At 41.8% G+C, this 24,495-nt stretch overlaps 3 protein-coding genes across 3 annotated transcripts; 2 read left to right on the top strand and 1 right to left on the bottom strand.

Moving 5' to 3' along the window:
• Positions 1–22: 22 nt before the first annotated feature.
• LOC135701456 (uncharacterized) lies at positions 23–2,009 on the top strand. The gene has a single exon (XM_065222266.1). The coding sequence runs from the start codon at positions 23–25 to the stop codon at positions 785–787; it is 765 nt and encodes a 254-aa protein (XP_065078338.1). The 3' UTR covers positions 788–2,009.
• Positions 2,010–19,337: 17,328 nt separating this feature from the next.
• On the bottom strand, positions 19,338–20,458 carry LOC135701432 (uncharacterized). The gene is made up of 2 exons (XM_065222226.1): positions 20,278–20,458; positions 19,338–20,213 (listed from the first exon to the last, which is right to left on the bottom strand). The coding sequence occupies exons 1-2, from the start codon at positions 20,456–20,458 to the stop codon at positions 19,465–19,467; spliced, it is 930 nt and encodes a 309-aa protein (XP_065078298.1). The 3' UTR covers positions 19,338–19,464.
• A 1,042-nt stretch (positions 20,459–21,500) lies between these two features.
• On the top strand, positions 21,501–22,396 carry LOC135701461 (uncharacterized; the record flags this gene model as incomplete). The annotated part of the gene is made up of 2 exons (XM_065222270.1): positions 21,501–21,651; positions 21,710–22,396. Coding segments are annotated over exons 1-2 (838 nt in total), but the record flags the coding sequence as incomplete, so codon positions are not given.
• Positions 22,397–24,495: the final 2,099 nt, after the last annotated feature.

Genomic DNA, 24,495 nt, shown 5'->3' with positions numbered 1-24,495 from the left:
GTTGATCTCGGCCGGCTGCTCCATGTCGTCGACCGCTTCGTCCTCGCCGATCCCGAGCAGCGTGATGTCGAGCAAGAATAACTACTTTATTGCATCCTTCTCGCCGGTGAAGGATGTTTATAAATCGGTTTCCACTAGTTCTAACTATTCCTCCTCGTCGTCGCTAGTTTCCACGGCGAGTTCGGCCCGACCCCAGTCCCAGCAGTCTCAGCAATCGCACCAGCAGCAGCAGCAGCAGCAGCAGCAACAGCAACAGGGCCCCGGCAAAGGAGAGGGAGATGCCGGAGTTCCGGTACAGCGGTCAGCCTCGTTCAACGCCACCTGCACGGTTCCGCTGAGCATAAGCAAAACAACAAAGGTCAAGAATTCGGCTTCCTTCAGTAACTGTTCGCTGTTGGCTAAAGTGGCAAAAAAGTCCGGTCTCAGCGGATCATTGACTGCTAATTCACTGCTGAAGTTTTCCCCATCGAGTTCGGCCAGCAGTTTGCTACAGTTGAAACAGCAACAGCAAGCCAATGGGATCACAATTTCGAGCAACATCACCGAAGCACTAGCCATGGCTGGACAGAATCCCAATCCCGGCCTGTCGACGTCATCGTCCGGACAGCTGAAGAACTCTCCATCGGCTTCTTCATCTACATCGTTGGCATCGTCGACGACCTCGACGGTGACGGCAGCAGCCGCCGCCACTAGCACCGTGTCCTCCCCGAGCTCCTCTGCCTCTGCCGGTGCTGCCCTGTCGCTGTCCCAGTTCACTAAAAATAACATTGTTGATTATTATGTCTAATAATAAGCAAACCTGTAGCCATTAAGACATAGGGACAAATATACACATATTGGTTCATTTTATAGGTAGATCGCGTCGCCAGTTGAGCGATTTTTTTTTAATGTTTTTTAAACTACGACCTTGTTCGATGGTACCTTCACACAACCATCGAGTGTTTCCAAACTTTCCTAAAACTATAAAACTGCGTACCATTGAGACATGAAAGCACTCACACACACATACACACCGAACGACAACCAATGGGAACAATCTGTCCCACTTGAAACGACCAGATATATAAGCTAACTAAGTGGACTAATACAAACTATTCTAATACTAGAATACTAGAACAGGAACAGAGTAAATCGCACCCATATTTAGGGGTCTATCGTTATCATATATCGTATGGGAGGGAGAAAACACATTTTCTACTAACCGACCCCCACACCGAAACCAATCATTCTGCCTAGGACCAGAGCAAGCTGACAACCGTTACCTTAGTATTGTGCATAAAAGTCTAACCTTTTCATCCTTAAAATTCTCCCGTTGAATTGTTTCAAGCAGAAAATTTGATACCACGTTTGTAGGTAACCGTTGAAATTAAATATTGCAGTTAGTTGGTAAAAATATACAACTGATCGAGTTCTTACGCATACTTGAAGCCAAAGACAATAAAATCACACACACACACAAACACACGCGTAGAAATGATAAGCCGTTCTCTTCAGTTCCCCCACTGACCTTCTCCGTGCTTCATTTACCAAGAGAATCTTCCCGCTACCAGAACCACGATCAAGTTCAGTTCACCCTGATACATTGCAGCCAACACTTAAGTGACCAACTATCTATCTTGAATAAGATTGTTGACTAACCATAAGTCCAAAACTACTCGCTGATTGAGGCACAGCGCTAGGCGTTCATCGATGATTGTTAGCAAACTGGATTTTGCTTGTTTGAATCCAACTCAGAACAAAAAAACTCCCAACACAAGGACCCAGTTGAAACTTAACAAATAATAACATTAATTAACTACATCAGAATTAAAACGTTTGAGGACTTTACAACCGAAATTAACCTACAATAGTTGCAGCGGATTATGACCCGTTTGAATAAAATGTTTACACTCGACGAAAGAAGCAGAGCAATTCTATCGACATTCATACATACATACATGCATACATACAAGAACGAGAGGCGCGAAGTTTGTTAGAAGTTGATCAAGTTGAAATGAATAAGATAATTAACATTAGACGAAAGAATGAAGAAAAACTATTGTAATTCAGTGATTGAGGAAAATGAATAATAAAAAGAAAATAAATTAAATTGTATGGGAAGTTGAATACTTGATGACAGCATTTTCATTGCTTGATTATTTTTTACATGTGCGATACGACATTGGGAATGCTAATGGTGGGGGTCTCAGGGGGCCTGTATTATTGTTTTTTTTTTTTGTTTTGCTAAACTACGGTTAAATAGAAACTCTTGAACTGCTATTCAATCAAAAGGCGTCAAGGTTCGATGCATTTCCACCTCGTCTTAAATATTAAATTTAATTATATTTACTTCATAACAACGCTGATTTAAAGGATTTCATGAGGATTTTAAGTTTCTCAAACTTAAGAAAATTCTCATGTTAGATCATTATTTTTTTTTTTTTAATTTATTTATTTATTTATTTCGTCAACCAACGTAGACTAGTACATATTACATTCATTACCAGACTTAGATAACTCCATTTATTTTGTAACTGTTTTTTAATTTAATCTTTTTATATTTAATCATCAATTAAATCTCTGAAACAGGTATCAACATTAAATTCTAGGACTTTGAATTTATAATTTTCAAAATTTCTGACTTTGAAATATGGCAATACATATCAATGAACTATTCTTAAAATTCTGAAAGTTAAAATAAAAATAGTTTTGAGATCCCAATTTAATCATAGGTATATATCTCTGAAACAGTCTTTTTATAATGCGTTTATTTTTATTTTCTCATTTGTCGTAGCTTATCAGCGACATCACATCATCAAATTTAGTTTTGCATATAGGAAAAAGTGCCACATCTGGTGCACTTGTCGTAGCTGGTACACCTACCCTATATTCTGACTTTCTGATGGTGGAGGTTCGGATTGTGTCGACCGATTTCTGTTGGTTTAGTAGTGTTGGTTCTTCACAATTCATTTAGTTTTACAGAAATTGTTTGCGTTTTTGTAAAACAATCTCCAGAATCACACACAACAATTCTTTCTGATGTTTAAGAGGCATGTTTTTGGTTATGTAGGCTAAACGATGATAAAAAATGTCAACCTTATCTACGATGGAGGTTACTGGAATACTCGGTTGTTCTGAATGGAACTTGGCCCCTGGTGATTCATCCTGCTTAACCACACCCAAAGTCTTCGGATTTGATCCAATGCATTTTGAATGATGCGCAGCAGTCATTGATGAACATTTTTGCGAAGATTTAATATGACACGCTATTTTTTTTTGTGGGGAAACAGGCTTAATTTTACGAACTCTGGCAGCAAGGAAAGACATCTGCGCATCGAATCTCGTAAATGCCATTTGATTCTTTCGACGGTAAATATATCTCTCTCGAACTTGCCGCCATTTACGCTTTGCAGCATCCTCTAAATCGTGAAGTTAATATTGATTAAAATTGATTAAAATGTGAAAATGAAATGAGAAAGAAGTTGTGCTTACCGGAAATTCTCATAGCTTTACCTATATCCTGCCATTTCTCTTTTCTTAATAGGGTATCACGAAATCCTGCATCCTTCCTGTCGTATAGGCAGGGTAAACGTCGTACAAAAGAAATAAGTTTATTTTCATTCAATTTTTGCATTTTAAAACTCTGATTTGCGCTGTTTTCAAGTAGACTTGAAGCACGTTACTATTGCATTTGTGGTAGCGTAGATCCAGTGAATGTGAATTATCAAGAATTTTCTTGAAGTGGCTGATATGATTCATGAGTGTTTTCTCTTAGCGATAATCAATAAATTACGTAACGTATTTTTGACCAATATAAGATCCTCCTCGTAGCGTGTTTTTCCATTCCTAATACACGGCCGGTCACAACTCCTGAAAACCCCTTGTTTGGCCACACGTCGGACATATGTGCAACTACTCTAAAGATGTATCCATCCACAAACAATTTTTTTTTTTTTTTTTTAGTTCTTTATTAAGGAGATTTTTAGCCTATGGCTAGCTCATCTGCGATCCACACACAAATGTCATTACTTGTGTATACAGTGTGTTTAGTATTGTTCTGTACTGTTTAATATAGACGATAACAAATAAAAAGTCACTAGTTCGTATGCCTCCGCCATGGCGGGACGGCCAAATAATCGGTCCCCTCAAATGCTACGTCATCTATGCATGTCGCTTACGTATCTCGAGCACTTCAGAAAGCGATCCAAGTAAGCAATACCTTTCAACAATGAGCAAACAACGTTGTTAGATTACCAACAGTAGCAACGTCGTTAGTAATAGGCTTGTTTCGGACGTTCTTGAACAAAGCCCAATTTGGTATAAATACCCAAGTAACCAAAAGTTCTGATAAAAGGCTATTTGTAGCTTAATCATCTTGGTTGCAGGTGGTCTATAGAATTCTAAGCAGCCTCATTTTTAAGTCGTTATAAGAACATGAAAGTTCCGGTATCATAATTGAAGAGCATTCTAAGCAGCTTCTGGCGGAACTTGAACGGAACTTTTAGAAAATATATTCTATATTATGTTCGCAATTTTATGAAAGTTATTTCTTGTGTATGCGTGTTAATGTTGTATGTGTATTGACCGAAGAGAGTAACAAAGCTGAGCCAAAAAGTTGAGCACGTTATTTCGGGACCTTCTAGTCTTAGAGTTACCTCTATGCTGGTACTCTCTTCGGTCCCAAGCTAATCGATTCACCCCTCGAAACATAAGAAAAACCAATAACCCCTCATTTTATCTGTCAAACTTTCATATCGAATCAAAACAAAGATTTTGTAGTACTAGAATTTCGACTAGAATGGGATACGTTAATCGTTTGCTTGGGACCTGTAGGCTATTCAAGTAGTGAGCCAATTTAAAATCGTTAGTTTCGTATTGATTGTTGGTACTATCATAGAGGTAACTCTAAGACAAGAAGGTCCCGAAATAACGTGCTCAACTTTTTGGCTCACATCTGGTACTATCTTCGGTCCCAAGCTTGTCGAATCACCCCTCGAAACATAGGAAAAACCAATAACCCCTCATTTTATCTGTCAAATTTCATAGCGAATCAAAACAAACATTGCGTAGTACTAGAATTTCGACTAGAATAGGGTACGATAATCGTTTGCTTGGGACCAATAGGCTACTAAAGTGGTGAGCCAATTTAAAATCGTTAGTTTCGTATTGATTGTTGGTACTACCCACAAACGAAGTGACAGACGACTAACTGGCGAAGAAATCACTGTGGTTCACTGTAATAGAATTTTCTTAAAAGCTTGTGCCATCATCCATCCACCAGATAGGCTAGTATTTTTGTTTTGATTTTAACATAGGGAAATTTACGTATTCTCGGCAACCTAAGCAGCGACCTTCTTTCTATAACCTTTTTCTCTATGGAACGCACACATATGCAGTATTGGTTTGTTTACAATCTTTTGCTGCCAGCTGCTCTAACAATTTCAGTCGAAAGAATTGTCAAAAACTGTTTTGAAACGCTTTTACAAAGCTCCAATCTTCTCTAGTGAGAGCGAGTATTGTCGGCAACCAGTTTTTCTTCGGCAACCGTTCCATTTGAACTGCATGTAAATCTGCTGTTCTATTATCGGCAGCTCGAAATCAGCTACAATTTGTAGTGCGTGTATTTCATTTCAAGAAAACCTTGCTAGATTGCTTTTTCTCAGTGGTAAAAATATAGTCAAATTGAAGCTGAAAGCATAAAGAATCGTTTGCATGCATTCAGCGAAGTGTTTTCGTAAGAAAATCCAGTGAAAATAGTGTTTCAATTTGGGTTGCCGAAAATAGTCTGTCATGCCGAACCCAGGCAACCAGAAGTCGTATAACAATGTGCAGACAGTATCGTAAATTGCTACAGTTGAAGTCAACATCGCTAATAAGAACGGCATGCATCGCATTATGTTTAAGTTAAATCGTATAGAATGCAAATTTCGTCGTACTGTATCACAAATCAAATCGGATTACATCGTATGACTTTTCAAAGTGAATGTGTTATTACAGATTAAATCGTATATGATGTTAAATCAACCCATTTAAAATTATATAAAAAGTTACATGTATATGGCCTCCACTTTTGTACGTATAAGCCATTTCTTTGCATTCTATACGATTTGTTTGTTTGTATATATTAGAGTCGGTGTATAATGAGTCACGCCAAGAGAAAAACAGTTGAACTCGCATCACGGTTTTCGAACGATTCCCATTCTTTTCACTTGGCAACAGAGGACTTCTACAACAACTTCAAATGACTTCTAGCGAGAGAAAAAATATTGCGGCTGTAGTAAATCATTATATCAGTGATTTTGTCAAATTATCTTGACAAAAAATAGTAGAAATTATCATTACTTATTATTACCGAGCGTATCCCATGACAATTTAACACTCACTGCGTGTTTATTATCATTTCTTCGATTATATTTTATATTTTATTGCAATACCTTTCACGGACCTTTCATAGCATCGTAATGTTTATTTACTTTGCACGATAGGTAGCCGGTTTGACAGTTCAATAGGTAGACTTGGCTTCACTCTTGGCGTGACTCATTATACACCGACTCTAGTATATATGTTTGTACATCACGAAAACAACTTTGAATATACGTGCATTCTGGTTGTCTGGGAAGCCGTCATTTCCCCTAGTTGATTTTGTGTGCAATGATCTTTGAAAGTGTGCAAACTTGTGTATCATTTTGTCATTTTTTTATGCATTTCAGTTTTGAGTAGAGTGAAAGAGATAGAACCTAAACATTCTAGTACATTTAGTGTTGACATGTGGTACAATCCAGTAGTGGTGTTGCCATGTGGTACACTAAAAAATTGCAATAGCAGGTTCGTCACCAAAGTTTTCGAGCTGCTCCGTCTGTCCCTTCGTTTGTGGTACTACCTATGGTGGAACGTATGTCTCTCCAGCCATCTTCAAGAGAAGCTGCGCCAAGTTGCTCTTCCGTGGGTAGTGCAGCTTCTAGCTGCTGCGCGTAATTATGGCAACTCCGGCGTCCCGTTGGTTCGCGGCGTTCGACTTCGACGGGTGTTATACACCGTCGAGAGTTTTGAGCGCATGCATACTGAAACTAAATAGTAGCATAGAGGTAACTCTAAGACCAGAAGGTCCCGAAGAAACGTGCTCAACTTTTTGGCTCAGCTCTGGTTCTATCTTCGGTCCCAAATTAATCGATGTACCCCTCGAAACATAGGAAAATCCACGAGCCCCTCACTCTATCTGTCTAACTTTCATAGCGAATCAAAACAAACATAGTGTAGTACTAGAATTTCGACTAGAATGGGGTACATTAGTCGATTTGCTTGGGACCAATAGGCTAGTCAAGTAGTGAGCCAATTTTAAATCGTTAGTTTCGTATTGATTGTTGATAGTAGTCCGAATCTATGTTCGCATTGCGGTACTTGCGGACGTTGATAATGTCGGAGAAGAATTTCCTGTCAATTAGAACGTGATCGATTTGGTTTTCAGGTGATCTCCAGGTGGCTTTGTAGATATCATTGCGGGGAAAAAAGGTACTTCGGACTACCATACCACGGGGGGCTGCAAAGTTCACGCATCATTGGCCGTTGTCATTCGATACGGCATGCAGGCTGTTTGGCCCGATTGCCTATCTGAGCGTTCATGTCGTCGATGAAGATTTTGACGTCCCGTTGCGAACAGCCGTCGTACACCTGCTCCATTTGCGCATAGAACGCTTCTTCCTCGTCATCGGGCCTCCCTTCGTGTGGGCAGTGCACGTTGATTCGAGTAACGAAATGATGTGATATAAGGGGCTCGATAGCCTTAGAGCAACCGTTTTTGCTTTCTGAGCAGAGTACATCATGAGTCTAATCTGAGGCCCATCCACATTCAAGATTCGTCAATCGTTTTATTTGGTAATGTGACTACATGGTAATAACAGCAACTCGATGAATTAAAAGGAGCTCGTTTGCCTAGTGGCAATCGTTTTTTCTTACTGAGCAGAATTCTGACCGTAGGTTCAATCCTATGCTTCGCGTTATATGATCGTTTTGACATCAATTCAGTTTATAGTTTACCAAAACGAATCCTGCTGCAAACCTAACCCTCTTACCCTCCATCCCAGTGATTCTTCGTGGAAGGGCAGAGGACTCCTCGGCTTCCTTCAAAGCGTCAACAAATTCCTACCCATTCCTTTCTTGGCCGGTGTTAGTATTACCACAGACAAACAGACATAACTCTTCGAAGAAAATTCTTCAAAAATATCGTCAAGCGTATTTCGCATGCCCACTAGCACTTGCAACCGCAGCATCCCTCTTTCATGCAATTTTTTCACTACTTGCTTTTCCCTTGTTCTGTCAACGCGTCAGCTGTGTTGAATAAAAACAAAACAGATGGAATTCAGAGATGTCGGTTCTACGAAATTTTCCGTAGATCTATAGAATTGATTGAATTCTGCAGAAATACGGATCCGTAGGTAAAAATTCACAGAAGCAAAGACTTATTTTTAGGGATTTGTTTTGTTTGTTAATTGTGCTTTTTCTTTTGCTGGAAATAAGTTTTTGAACAAGGTAATGCATGACTTATTAGTGCCCTTTCTAAATGTAGATGTATTAATGTAATATGTATCAATCAATGATATTCATGGTGAAGTACTTTGTCTGAGATTAGCTTGCGGAGATTTGTGAAGTGGACGTTTAAGTTAGGGATGAATCTACTGAGATACGTCACCATTCCAATGAATCGATTGAGTTCAGCCCTGTTTGAAGGTACCGGATAGTGACGAATCGACGAAACTTTAGATTCGTCAGACTGTAAACCTTGCTCCGACAGAATGTGGCCGTAAAATTTTACAGAACTTTTACATAGTTTTGACTTATTAAGCTTTATATTGTTAATTTTCAGACGTTCCATAAGCCTCTCGAAATTCCGATTGTGGTCTTGAAGAGCTGCGTATTGTTCTCAAAGTTCTGTGCAAAGTTATCCTGAATCGGATACAGGAGAAGATCGACGCGACTCTCCGACGGCAGCAGGCAGGATTCCGCGCCGCAAGATCTTGTGTGGACCATATTGTCACGCTCTGCATCATCCTGGAGTAGGTCAATGAATTCCAAGAGTCCCTTTATTTGGTATTCATTGACTACGAAAAAGCTTTCGACCGTCTCAATCACGAGAATCTGTGGGGCGCCCTGATACGCAAGGGAGTCCCGGATAAAATCGTCCACCTCATCGAAGCGCAGTATGAGGCTTTCACGTGTAGAGTTCTGCATAACGGAGCCTTGTCCGACCCTATCCGGGTAGTCGCTGGTGTGAGACAAGGATGTATAATATCACCGCTACTGTTTCTCATCGTAATCGACGAGATCGTGGTAGGTGCAATTGACCGTGTACCGAACCGTGGGCTGCTTTGGCAGCCTATCACCATGGAGCATCTCAACGACTTCGATTTGGCTGATGATGTTGCTCTACTAGCACAACGGCACTCTGATATGCAGAGTAAGCTCAATGACCTAGCCGAACGCTCTTCTGCGGCGGGTCTCACCATCAACGTCAACAAGACCAAATCGTTGGATATCAACACGGGCAACCCTTCCAACTTTATGGTAGCGGGGCAAGCAGTGGAGAAGGTCGAAAGTTCATTCCTAGTTGAACACTCAGTCGGTTAACAACGTCCCGGTCAAGTCCATTGCCTCCCTATTGTAGTTTAATTTTGCCTCGTGGCGCGTGACTCTGTCTCTCACCCCTGGTAGGGGAGTATGGGTCATAGTGAGACAAATTTTTGCAAGTAGATATAAGTTTTTTTTTTGTTTCGATTTTTTCTTTTCTTTTTGATTTGTTTGTACGTCGGGCAAAAAATTTAATTACTAGTAATTAAAATTAATTAATTAGTGAAGGTTTTAATTTTTTTCCTTCTTAAGTGGTTGCGCACCGCTTTTGCGCAACACTTATGGCATCTTCCGATGCCTACGTTATGCGAACCAGATACTATGAACCGTCTTCGAAAGGACCATGCGTTGTCTTTTTTCGGCCCAAAAATAAACCTTTGAAAACTCTCGACATAACGAGAGATTTGCTGCGTAAGTATCCGGGAATCTTGGTACACAAAGAAAGATTCAACAAACTGCGTGTAGAAGCACCGACTTATGATGTGGCAAATAAAATTGCTGAACACGAGCTTTTTAGTGTTGAGTATAACATCTACATCCCTTCTCGAGATGTGGAGATAGAAGGCGTGGTCTCCGACGCGAGTCTGACTGTCGAGGGCTTGAAACATGCCTCGGGAACTTTTAAAAACTCGACATTCGCTACCGCGCTAGTGAAGATACTGGATGTAAGGCAACTGCATTCAGCATCTTTCCTAGACGGTAAAAAAGTTTATAAACATTCAGACTCGTTCCGGGTGACTTTCGCAGGTTCAGTTCTCCCAAACTTTGTTAAAATTGATGGTGCTTTTTTTCCGGTGCGACTGTTTGTACAGAGGGTATATAATTGTACCAACTGCAAAAGGCTGGGACACTCGGCCAGCCATTGCGGCAACAAAACTCGTTGTGGCAAATGTGGTGAAAACCACAAAGAGGATTCTTGCCACAAAGAATCAGTAAAATGCGCTTACTGTGGCGAGAATCCTCACCCCTTGCAGGAGTGCCCGATGTACAAACAGCACTCCGATAAAGTGCAGCGTTCAATCTCTGGACGCTCCAAGCAGACATATGCTCAAATGTTGAAGGCTGCATCAGCCGTCCAAGATGCAAACCAATTTTCGGTTTTGTCAGTTGAAGAATCGGACTCTGACTCATCCGATGAAGGTGATTCTACGGTGGTACACGCACCTTCAAAAATGGACGGTTCCTCAAAAAGAAAATGCCCCTCCCCGAAAGTGCGCCGTAAGAAAACTAAAGTCACCTCCAGACGATTGCCAAATTTCCAGGGTAATGGGGATGAAAAAACAAAACCGAAGGCTCCTGTTGATCCAATCCCTGGATGCAGCAAGAATTTTCCGCCATTGCCCAACAAAGATAAAAAAAATAAAAAAGCTGCTCCTCAAACTTCTCAAAAGAAATGCAAGTCCGAACGCGGTTTGCTAGCTTTTTCGGACATTGTGGAATTCATATTAAATATGTTCAACATACAAGACCCTCTTAGAAAATTAGTTTCTGCCTTGCTTCCAACGTTAGAATCATATCTTAAGCAATTGACTGTTTCATGGCTCCTCCTTGCATCAATCATATCTTTCGATGGATAATTCGTCGAACGAGGTTGAAGATATGATCACGGTGCTACAGTGGAACTGCCGTAGTCTAGTGCCTAAACTAGACTCGTTCAAATTTTTACTTCACAATTCTGATTGTGATATATTTGCTCTCTGTGAAACATGGCTTTCTTCCGATAAAGAACTCAACTTCCACGATTTTAACGTTATACGCCTGGATAGAGACGATTCTTATGGAGGAGTACTTTTAGGGATCAAAAAGTGCTACCCTTTCTACAAAATTTCCCTTCCTGCTCTATCAGGCGTCGAAATCGTCGCTTGCCAAATAAATGTGAAGAACAAAGATCTTTGCATAGCTTCAGTATACGTTCCACCAAGAACCTCCATTAGCCGTAGTCAACTCTGGAATCTAGTTTCGATTCTTCCATCCCCAGTATTAATTCTGGGTGATATGAACTCCCATGGTACTGGGTGGGGTGATCTATATGACGACAATAGAGCGGCTATTTTTTACGATTTATGTGACGATTTCAATTTGACTATTTTGAACACTGGTGAAGCGACACGTATAGCAAAACCTCCGGCTCGAGAAAGCCGACTCGACCTATCTTTGTGTTCAAGATCGCTATCATTGGATTGTCAGTGGAAGGTTATCAATGATCCCCATGGTAGCGATCATTTGCCAATCATCATTTCAATAAAGTGTGGCCCTCACTCTGCAGAACCATCTCGGGTTCCATTTGATCTTACAAGGAACATCGACTGGCAGAAATATGCAACGGCGGTGACAATGGGTGTCGAATCAATAGATGCGCTTCCACCATTGGAAGAATATCGATTCCTAGCCGATTTGATTTACAAAAGCTCACTGGAAGCACAAAAAAGAAAAGTTCCAAGTGCACCCTTTAAAAGGAGACCAGCCACACCTGGATGGGATGAAGAATGCACAAAATTGTATATAGAAAAATCTGATACTTTCAAAGCTTTTCGTAGACACAAAACCTCCACATACTTCGAGGAATATTCAAAGCTTGAGACAAAGCTGAAACAATTAGTCAAAGAAAAGAAACGTGGTTATTGGCGCAATTTCGTCGAGGGACTCTCACGAGAAACCTCAATGAACACCTTGTGGAGGGTGGCTCGGAACATGCGTAACCGCTCATCTTTCAATGAGAGTGAAGAATACTCCAACCGATGGATATTCGATTTCGCTAAAAAGGTCTGTCCGGACTCAGTTCCAGCACAAAATATTCTTCGAGAAGCGTCTCCTAGCGGCGGCTCTCTGGATAGACCATTCTCAATGCTGGATTTCTCTATGGCTCTTCTTTCATCGAACAACTCCTCACCGGGAAGCGATATGATTAAATTCAATCTTCTGAAAAATCTCCCAGATATCGCTAAAAGACGCTTGCTAGATTTATTCAATTCCTTGCTAGAAAACAACATTGTACCGCCTGAATGGAGACAGGTCAAAGTAATAGCCATTAAAAAACCTGGCAAATCAGCGTCTGACCATAACTCATACCGTCCGATTGCTATGCTTTCGTGCATTAGGAAATTGTTGGAGAAAATGATCCTTCGGAGACTCGATCAGTGGGTCGAATCAAATAACTTGCTATCAAATACACAGTTTGGGTTCCGCAAGAGCAAAGGAACAAACGATTGTCTAGCGCTGCTTTCCACAGTTATTCAACTGGCCTTTGCGCACAAGGAGCAATTGGCTTCAGTATTCTTGGACATTAAGGGGGCTTTTGATTCAGTTTCCATTGAAATTCTGTCAGACAATCTGCACAGATGTGGACTTTCTGGAATTTTAAATAATTTCTTGTACAATTTGTTGTCAGAAAAGCAAATGAACTTTTCCCTTGGACAACTGACAACTTCCAGAATTAGCTACATGGGCCTGCCCCAAGGCTCATGTCTCAGCCCTCTTCTTTATAACTTTTATGTCAAAGATATCGACAACTGTGTGGCAGAACAATACACGCTAAGACAACTTGCAGATGACGGTGTGGTTTCCGTAAGAGGTCCACATGCCGTGGACTTGCAAGGACCATTGCAAAATTCCTTAGATAACTTGTCTTCTTGGGCTATGAATCAAGGGATCGAATTCTCGCCGCAGAAAACTGAACTGGTAGTGTTTACTCGAAAGCGGTACCCAGCCCAAATGCAGCTTAATCTTTTGGGCAGAAACATTACCCAACCATTGTCTTTCTTGGGGTCTGGTTTGATTCAAAGTGCACTTGGAATGCCCATATTACGTATTTGAAGCAAAAATGTCAGCAGAGGATCAACTTTCTCCGTTCAATTTGCGGCACATGGTGGGGTGCTCATCCGGGAGACCTCATAACGCTTTATAAAACAACTATTCTCTCTGTTCTAGAGTACGGCTCTTTCTGCTTTCTCTCGGCAAGAAAAAGTCACCTAATAAAATTGGAACGAATTCAATATCGTTGTCTGCGTATTGCTCTAGGCTGTATGCACTCAACGCATAACATGAGTCTCGAGGTTCTGGCAGGAGTAACACCCCTCCAGAACCGTTTCTGGGAGCTCTCTCTCAGAATACTAATCAAATGCGGAGTGACGAACACACTTATAATTGCTAATTTTGAAGAAATTCTTGGGCTGAACACACAATCTCGATTTATGAGAATCTACCACCACTACATATCGTCGGATATGTGTCTTCCTTGTTATACTCCAGACCGTGTTCACTTCACCAATCGCAGTTCCTCAATTGAATATGATCTGACCATGAAACAAGCAACTCATGGGATTCCCGATCAACTTCGACCTATTATTATTCCGCGTATTTTTACTGAAAAGTACCAACAAGTCAATTGCATGAAAAGATATTTTACAGACGGGTCCCGTCTCAATGGATCCACTGGCTTCGGTGTCTTCAATGAAAACTCTAGCGCCTTCCGCAAACTTCAGGAACCTTGTTCCGTTTTTGTTGCTGAGCTGGCAGCAATCAACTTCGAATTGGGGATGATTTCCAATATGCCCACAGACCATTACTTCATCTTCTCGGATAGTCTCAGTTCGATTGAGGCTATTCGGTCGATGAAACAAGGTAGGCACTCATCTTATTTCCTTTCAAAGGTAAGGGAGCAGATGTGTGTGCTGGTCGAAAGATCATATATGATTACCTTTGTATGGGTCCCCTCACATTGCTCAATCCCAGGCAATGAGAAGGCGGACTCTCTCGCAAAGGTGGGCGCGCAGGAAGGCGAATTTTATGACAGGCAAATTTCACACGATGAATTTTACCATTTAGTGCGTCAGAGTATCTTTTCGAGTTGGCAAACCGATTGGGACACTGGAAATCTTGGACGGTGGTTACATTCAATTATTCCTAATGTTTCTTCGAGAGCGTGGTTTAAAGGCTTGGGCTTAAGTCGTGACTTCATTCGCGTGATGAGTAGACTTATGTCCAACCACTACTCGCTAGATGCTCATCTCAATAGAATAAACCTCGTGGACAGCAACATCTGTCGGTGTGGAAACGGTTACGATGACATCGAACACGCAGTTTGGCAATGTACGGATAATGACGCCGCCCACGATGGTAAATGACAGGTGGGCAGGAACTCACAGTCTCCCAGTGTTGGTGAGTTCTTCGCCGTTAATGTTCACGAAAAGTTCACTATTTTGCTATACAGAAATTCAAAACAAAAATTTTTATCTGCGGATTTGAACAGTTTTTGACCTGTTTCATACTACCGGAAGGTGTATGCTGGTCACAAATGCCGTGCCAAACTGATTTCCTACTCAATTAATCAATCTTTGATGTGAAATTCGCTAATAAACACGAGGCGCATTTCTTATAGCAAACATGCCATAACAAAATGGGCATGGTTCATTTATGTAAACAAACTAACACTTCTTCCGACTGTGGCACCTATGTATTTCCCATAGTGGACGCCGCCAGAGAGCGACTTTTGAATACCCTCGAGGCCCAAGGAAGACAACCCTATGTTCCTATCAGAGACGTGTTGGCAACCCGTGATCTCTGCTATATGCAGTCCGTTTATGTTTTTCTTCAAATGTCTAGTATAAGAATTTAATTCCTTTTGTCTTTTGTCTCTCTTTATTAGTTTTTGTTTGTCTTGTCCCCCCGTCTCGATGAGTCTCATCGTCGCCCACTGGTCACCCACCATAGCCGGTCGAACTCCGGACGAAGCTAGAACAGCACTACCGTTCATACTGGCGACAACGCTCTGATGAGACAACGAAACCCTACCCCAAGCTCCTCCCCTGATCCTATCCTTCGAAAATGTACCCTTCTAACCTCGAGTAAGCCGCGAGTAATCGGCCCAACTCCTACTAGACATAGAATTAAGTGAATTTTGTTACACACAGTGAACAATGAATTATCGGCTCCGTAAAGCTAACGCGATTGAGCCTTCCAAATAAACGAACTAGATAAAAAAAAGGTCGAAAGTTTCCAATATCTTGGCAGTCAAATAGCGTCGGACGGCGGGACCAAGAGCGACATAGGTGCACGAATCAAGAAGGCTAGGGCTGCCTTTGCGAGTTTACGAAACGTATGGAGATCCAACCAGATAAGTCAACGCACCAAAATCCGAATTTTCAACTCGGACGTGAAATCTGTGTTGTTATACGCCAGCGAAACGTGGTGTGTATCAGCGGAGAACACTCAAAAGCTGGAGGTCTTCATCAACCGATGCCTGCGGTTTATAATTCGTGCCTGGTGGCCTCACAACTGGATCTCGAATGCCGAGCTCCATCGTCGATGTCATCAGAAGCCGATAGCAAAAGAAATTCGAGAGCGAAAGTGGAGGTGGGTTGGCCACACACTTCGACGGGGCGGAAACGAAATCTGCAAGCAAGCGATGGATTGGAATCCGGCAGGTCATCGCAGCAGAGGCAGACCCAGAGGCTCATGGCGGCGGAGCCTCAATAAGGAAATTAAGCAAGTCGATAGGAATCTGACCTGGGCCCAGGTCAAGGCAAAAGCGAGCAGCCGCCCAGGATGGAAGTCTTTCACGTTGCTACTTGGCTCATCCAGCGCAACATGCCAAAAACCCTTCTTCGCGTCGACCGTCGAGAAGACTTTTGCCTGGCCTAATTCGGGAAGAATCTCATCCAGAGTCACAAATTGAAGGTTCGGTCGCTTAAGTGCCTTGTTCAACGGAATCGGATCCAGGCAAATACGAAACGATTCAGAACCGACTGGGCCTCGCTTAACGATGAGAATATTACTTACCCAGTCTGTATGATTGAACTCTCGTGTAATGATTTAATAACAGTAATATTAGGGACGGAATGACTAATGTGCAGCAGTTTTGATGTAATATTCAACAATTTTTTTTTTGTATTCGTCTGAATTGGTATGTGTCTCCAGTCGGATGCCTTGACCACTTATCATTTTCAAGAGCTGACATCGACTAACTAGATGTGAAAAAGAACTGGCATCACTGATAAGTTAGAAATGTGGTGGCTTGCTCAATGCGTCAGTGGCGCCACCATGACAAATGCAAGCACATTCCCAACTAAAACATTATTTGCGATGAATGTGATTGTGAGTGCTATGTCTGTTTGTCTGTGGTATTACCAACAATCAATACGAAACTATCGATTTGAAATTGGCCCACTACTTGACTAGCCTTTTGGTCCCAAGCAAACGATTAACGTATCCCATTCTAGTCGGAATTCTAGTACTACACTATGTTTGTTTTGATTCTCTATGATAGTTTGACAGATAAAATGAGGGGTTCGTGGATTTCCCCATGTTTCGAGGGGTGCATCGATTAGCTTGGGACCGAAGATAGTATCAGAGCTGAGCCAAAAAGTTGAGCACGTTTCTTTGGGACCTTCTAGTCTTAGAGTTACCTCTATGGTATTACCATAGAGGTAACTCTAAGACTAGAAGGTCCCGAAATAACGTGCTCAACTTTTTGGCTCAGCTCTGGTACTCTCTTCGGTCCCAAGCTAATCGATTCACCCCTCGAAACATAGGAAAAACCAATAACCCCTCATTTTATCTGTCAAACTTTCATAGCGAATCAAAACAAACATTGCGTAGTACTAGAATTTCGACTAGAATAGGGTACGTTAATCGTTTGCTTGGGACCAATAGGCTACTAAAGTGGTGAGCCAATTTAAAATCGTTAGTTTTTACACATTGCGGATGAATTCTAGTCCCAAGCATCATCTATTGGTTCTCTGTGTAATTACAGCTGATCTGGCAATAGCAGAGTATGTGAACGGTCATGCTCATGCTCATAACTGTAGCACAAAACCGTTTCTTGTTGTGTTTGTCGTATTAGATACTTGATAAAAACTTCTTTTATCGGTCTGTGTGCTGAAAATACCTGGGAATGTCTTTACATGGCCGAGGGGTTTCAAATAAATACATTGGATTCAAATTAAATACCTATCGACCCATCAACTCATGGACCAACGGCTTTACTTCCCTTCCGAGGGAAGGTGTGATCAGAGATTTTATGCCTCAGAAAATCCCGACGGCTCCGGCTAGGATTGAACCAAGGCCTTTTGAAGTGAGAGGAAATCACGCTTACCACTACACCGGCGTCGCTTATTTGCAGAGTTATTTCCTATCGATTGATGTGTTTAGATTTCATTTTCACCAAATGACAAAGAATAAGCGTTCAAAACCTGTTAGTGACGGTTGCAATGTTAGATTTTCGATTTACCCGCAAGGAATACTATACGTCAAATTGATTTGAATTTTTGGAATTTTTAAAGTTTACTTGGATTTAAGATCACTAAAATTTGCCAAAATATGCTTCATAATTTAGATAATTTTTTGAAGCCCGAAATTGAAATGTTCTTAAAAGTCTCACTCTAGTAAGAAATATGACAGGGCTGAGCTCAAGTGATACCCATCCGGAAACCAGGCATGGATTCTCCCTATCCTGCCAGCTACTGACCTATCAGCCGTGTCTCAATGTTATCTCAGCTGTTGGGAAAAGAACAGTTCTAGGCCAACAATTGAAATAGGCGGAACAACCAAACGTAAACAATGGCTTTAAGGTGATTCCCCGTGGCGTCCTTTTTCGTGTTACACTTCGCAATTTCACATATAAAAATAATAAGGTTTCTGTGAATGCACGTAGCTGAAACTACTACTTGTTCTATGCTGCGGAGAAGCAAGCAATGTCTGAAATTTGCAGGTGTATAAACCTTGTAGATCTTGAGTTGTGTGCTCTTGAAATTGCGAGGTGTGATGGAAAAATGGACTCTACAAGGAAACACCTTAAACACAAAATTCTCGAGAATCAAAACACTCTCACGTAAACTAACAATGCCATTCGATAGAGGAAGTTTGCTCTAGCAGATGACGGTGTTAGATTGCTTGGATGTGCTTTGATTCATGAGGAATTTGGGTTTAAAGCCATTGTTTACGTTTGGTTGTTCCGCCTATTTCAATTGTTGGTATAGAGTTCATCGCCCGGTTTTTGGCCAACCGACTGACTCGAATCTGTGCTGCAAAATCTTGACAGTACACGGTGATATTCGCAATTCTGCTTTGGTCACTCATCTGAACTAGCAGTCATCGTCAAGGCAAACCATGTCAATTGTCAGTGACGAGCATGTTTAGATTTTGTTATTAACTAAATTTCTAACGAAATTAAATGACTTGAGCAACCCAACAAACATTGAATGCTGAATAAGAGCTTATTGAGACAAAAATAAGCTTCTTCAGCTAAAAAATGCCCTCTTCATCTGTTAATCAACTCAAATTGTTTGTTGGGAAAACAATTACGTTCTGAACTGCTTGGATAAAAATAATGTGACACAGAATGCACGACATTTCATTTGTTGTTACCAGGTGAATCTTTGTCATTGACGAAAAAATGAATGATATTTTGACGAAGGTTTTTTTTAGGACCAAATCTGTCAGTGACCAAATGTGAAAAACAATATTGTCAATATCACGCGAAAGACTGTCAATGATAATGGCAAATCTCAGCACTGACTCGATTAACAAATGAATTCTTAAAACTTTTAGTTAGATTATAAATGACAAATATTATAATGTTTTGAACCTTTATCAAGTGTGCACAGTGGGTGTAGGTTTAACCAAATAAATGCAATCTAGGGTTCGGCATTTAACAATTCTAGCATTTAATAAACGAGTTCTTATCGATACTTTTATTTTTCGCATTATTTAACAACCTTTCTCAGGATTTAGGAGTTTACACCAAATTCCGAAATATCTGACGGTTTGCCAGTTTTTATGGACCGAATACGCTCCATGAATACCATATGAAACTTATTTGGATCGAACTTGCGCACCAGATGAGTCTAGCACCCCACGCCACTACCATTACTCCCGGGAAGATTGTTCCAACGAGGCAATTTGAGCGTTTAAAACTATCTGACTAACTTGTAGCTTAATTCTAGCTTGCTCGATGGGTGTCAGGGTTTTCGTAGTCTTCGCCATGCTGAGGAAAAACATATCGATATCATCTCTTTCGCTGGCTGGCGTTAAATCTTCCTCATTCTCAATGTAACTCCCAGCCGGGGTGCCGGCAGATTGCTTCCTCCATTTTTTAGCAGCTTCCCGAGGTCCATCGCAAGGTTCGTCACAGTTCCGTTTTCTCCTCTGGGTGCTACTCTCGGCAATCTCCGGTTGGTCATTGCTAATCGGTCTGGACTGTTGGTCGGGGTGAACGTTATTAGCATCAGCCGAAGATCCGGAAATTGATCGCGGTCGAAGCGGCCTAACTACGGGTCTGTTTTGACTCTGCTCTGGGCCGTAAGACCCATCGGAACTCTCTTCTTGCTTGATGCCGGGCGAATCTAGGGGAATCATCGATTCTCCCACCAAACGGTCACACACCTTGGGGCTGGAGATTTCCAATTCCTCCATAAAACTTTTATCGTCTGTCTCGGAATAGTACTGCTGTTCGTCCGTGTCATATTTGGCCATTATTTTCGACGGATCGATGTGATTGTAGAGAAAGGCCATCTTCTGCTCGAACCGCCACGGGTGCATCCGTTTGGTCCGTCGCCGTTTGATTGCATTCATAAAGCAGCGCCGCAGCTTTTCCCATGCTTCTTTGGCTTGCTCACCTGCGAGAGAGAATGTCAAGTTTAGATATGTGAGAGCAGAAATAATTAATGTTCAGTTTGTTACCTTTAACGTTCAGATGGTTCCCGATGCTGTCCCAAGCTTTGCCCCGCGTGGCTTGGTCCTTGTATCCTTCGGCGTTGTTGTCGTACAGGCAGGGATGGAGGTATACCTGATCGATGACGTTTTCCTCATTCACAGTTGCCTTTGGTTGATTTGGAACGGCACTTTGACTATGGTAGGCCATCTTTAGAAAATATTAAACTGAAAAACTTGATGGTGAACGTCACGTACCTTCATCAGCACTGTCGTTTGGTCACGTAATGCGAGCGTCAGTCGGCAACATACAAACAACACACGCTTGATGAAGGTGACGGATGGTACCAATACATTCAGACGTGAGCTCACGTGTGTGTTTAGTGCAGACAGAAGGATGGCTTCTCTGCTGTCTCGCTCACATGAGTGAGTGGCAAACGGCGTGCTACAGCATGGCTTCCATCTGATAGCAAGCGTGTAGGTACCTCCGTTGTTGGGGTGCGGAGCGAGTGCGCAGTGGTTTATTATTGTCATCGTTTGTTTTGCTCGCTCTCGCTATAATATAAAGTTCGCGTCACTTTTCGAATAGACCAATCAACATTGATCGATTCCCTTCATCGACATTCTCTTTCGTAAATAACTCGGCTACAGAAACGTTACCTGTCGCACGTCTTTGTCGCATTGGATGCCTGGTTGTTGCTTCTTCCATCGAACTGTGTGTCGAAAATGTCCGGAAATATCTTAACACGGCTTTGACGATCCAATGAGAAAGTCGATGAAGAGAATCGATCAGTGTAGGTAGGACCTATTGAAAAGTGGAGAGTGGGTTCTTTTCTATGCCATTAAGAAAGCATTTAAAAACATATACATACACATACGCTATGTAAGGTAGAGCACTACTTCGTCGTAATCGCCCATTTCCGTTCTATAAATCAGAAAAGATCAATAATATCAATGATTTCACCGTGCAGAAATCAATGATAGGTTTGTTCCGATGTGTTAGTTCATTAGCTACAACATAAACCCTGTTAGGCCGACAACATAGTAGAAGCGATTCGAAGCGATTCGATTCGTTGGCAATAAGCGGAGCGCTTGCGTGAAAGCACCCTCTATGAGCGTTCTATGGGAATCGCCCAAACCAGCCATAGTGAAAGCGATGCGAAGAGGTGTAAAGCGTTCAGCAAAGCGACAGAGCTGTTCGTGTTGTGTTTTGACGCCTTCGAACGCAAGTGGACTGATTCTAGTGAGGAAAAATGGACACCGAAATCGATTCGGAAAATCTGATTGCTCTCGTTTTGACGAGAAAAGCGCTGTGGGACAAAACATTGAAACAGTACCGGAACCGGTTGATGGTCGATAAGCTTTGGCGACAAGTTTCCTGTGAGCTGGGAGGAGAGGCAACAAGTAAGTGTAAATAGTGATTTATTTCATAATTAATATAATGTTTTTATTTACTTTACAGCGGATGCAGTGAAGAAAAGATGGAAAAATCTCCGGACCTCGTTTGCGAAAGAGATGAAGAAGATTCCGGAAGGAAGATCTGGTGACGCAGGACCATCGAACTATGGAACATATACATCCTGGCCCTTTTTCGAGTCGATGCTTTTCTTGAAGGATCAAGTAAAACCACGCAAGTCCGGCAGCAACCTTTCGGCTGGTGGTGGTGGCAATGAAAACGATGTGGATGATGAGGACCTCCACGAAAGCGTATCAGAAACCATACCTGAAGAGCCAACCGATAATGCAGATGCATATGAAGTCGCTCCTGCAGCTGAAATAATTCCTCATCCGAACCCACAACCACGAAACAGAGCTGGTAAGCGAGGTGTTCAACAGCAGCTGATTGACATTGAAGCCCGGAAATTGAGACTACTGGAAAAAAAGGCTAATAAGTCTAGTGCTTGTGACGACGATGAGGATGAAGCATTCTTCAAAAGCCTCCTGCCACATGTGAAAAAGCTGAAGCCAAGAGAAAAACTGGAATTTCGAATGGAGATGCAAAGTCTCGTACACAAGCTTGTCTACAAGGACAACAGAACCCAGGATGATCCGAATGTGTACAACATTCAAAGTTCTACGCCGTTGCAGAGCCATGCACCATTTGCTGAGTTTGAAATGAACGCATCACAGACATCTTGTTCACATCAATGTACTCCACCAATGCAACAACGCTTGAATAATATGCTTTATAGTTTTAGTACATTGATCCGGAATTATCTGGACATCTGACTCGAATATGTTTGCCATCAATAGCGCCGATGCAGTTTGGGAAATTCCATTTAGTCCAATACTCATTTGCCACCGATCGAAACATTTGCTCAGTTGGCACTGGCATATAAATCGGCTGAAGAACTTCCCATAGTGCTTGGCACGTTTCTCGGACTACGCTAGCAACCGTTGATTGACCCATACGGAATGAAAATGCGAGGCTAGCAAAAGATGATCCTGTTGCAAGGAACCTGCAAAATAAATATACAAGGTGCATTTGAATATGATGTTGTTCCAACAATCAAACAATTTAAATCATACCTGAGAGTAACAATCAATCGTTCACAAGGTAGAATCGGTTCTTGATTAAAGTTGGTCCAGTCTTTTATTATCTTGTTTGTCACTAGATTCAAAATCACATCGAATGTGTCCATATCCATTCTTGTGTAAGACCGAAACTTCTCTGGATATTTACGGGGATCTTCGTACAACCTGAAGAACTCCCCATCTCGCCTTCTATTTCGATTGATCAGGTGAACTGCAAACTCTCTTTCGTTGTTGATTATTAAATTAATCGTGCTTGAGGAAGCGAAATATTCCTCATCGGATGAATCCATGCTGAATAACAAATTTGAACAAATATTTTGCACTGCGCGCGCGACTGTAATGTTTTCAAAAACGCTTTCACTATGTCATAGGTTGCTTCGCTTGCCACTGCATTTCGCTTTGCCAATTGCTATCGCATCGAATCGCTTCGAATCGCTTCTACTATGTTGTCGGCCTAAGATTTTGGATCACAGCTCTTTCTGCATGATGGGTTTGACATTTTCGCTCCGCAGTGTTCGGACGGCCCCGGGTCGGGTCCTGATTGGCCTCCCGGGGTTTGGACTCGTTTAGTGGGAGGCTGGCTTGGTGCAGGCCGTTGGAGGATTGTATGGGGGTTGCTGTGGGGTGGGGTATCCGGACTTCTTGTTCATTGCCTTCTGGCCTTTTCCGTGTTGCACTGTTCAAAAGTTCTGTAACTGTTCTTGTGGAGAATTTTCTCAGCTATAACTTTGCAGAATATAGGGATTGATAGTCTTGTAGTATGGGGCTGCTGTTTTGTGGGCGACACTGTGTTCTGCGGTGTGACATAGTAGCCATGATTTTGTACTCTATTCTACGCGCCTGAAACACCAGTGTTGCCTGCTGGACAGTTGAATCATGGGGTGGTAGTTGCTTGGATCATTAATAGCTTTTGATGCTTACATTCTATCGAAATTTGGACTTACACAGAGTTGTGGCTGAAAGAGTTTGCTTCAGACTCAGTTATCGTTTTTGAAGCGGAGCGATACGGTGAATTGATGGATGGATATGAGCAGAATGTTTGGTTTTTCCATAGTAATTTCCATGTAGACTTTGGACGGTTGGTGCCGTGTCTTTCTCTTACCGGATGGGTTTGGGTTTTGGGGGCTAGTCGGGGCCCGATTAGGGGCCGTTTGAGCACTGTTGAGCGGAAGTGTTGGATTTTGGTTCCAGTCGCAACTAACTAACCAACTAACAATTTTCACAACGTAAACGCTTTACTCATTTCATTTATACAGCCTCAAGCTGTATTCAAACGTTATACGATATGGAGAAACCTTTACTCAACCTCTATACAAGCAAATCTGGCGAACTTACTCAGCTACTTATGGCTGTTGGAACAGTCGGGAGAAGCTCTTATTTCATATCCCTTAACGCTTCTATACAGCTGTTATCCTGCTGTTTAGCTGTGTGTGAACTTGAAAGGCGCTTATTCAACCTTTTCCCGGTTATCCAATAATCACTACACAGCTTTCTCTTGAAGCCGGGTGAAATACTGTTTACGCTTCTTTATATGAAGGAATTTATTGAGTTTATTTTGCTGTGAATCAAATTAATCGAAATTAGTTACAAATCATCACCAATTTATTTACCCTGCACCGGAACCTGGAATTGAACTCGAGACGACCTCATTGGCAAACCTTGACACTACCAACTGTGCTACGCCAACACTTTGAACTTATGTAAACAAATCAA

Source organism: Ochlerotatus camptorhynchus, unplaced genomic scaffold, assembly GCF_037179485.1.
Source record: "Ochlerotatus camptorhynchus isolate MF236.1 unplaced genomic scaffold, CSIRO-AGI_Acam_v1.1 ptg000162l, whole genome shotgun sequence".
NCBI classification, from domain to species: domain Eukaryota; kingdom Metazoa; phylum Arthropoda; class Insecta; order Diptera; family Culicidae; genus Ochlerotatus; species Ochlerotatus camptorhynchus.
Note: the sequence above shows the minus strand (reverse complement) of the source record. Positions and strands in the feature narration are given on the sequence as shown.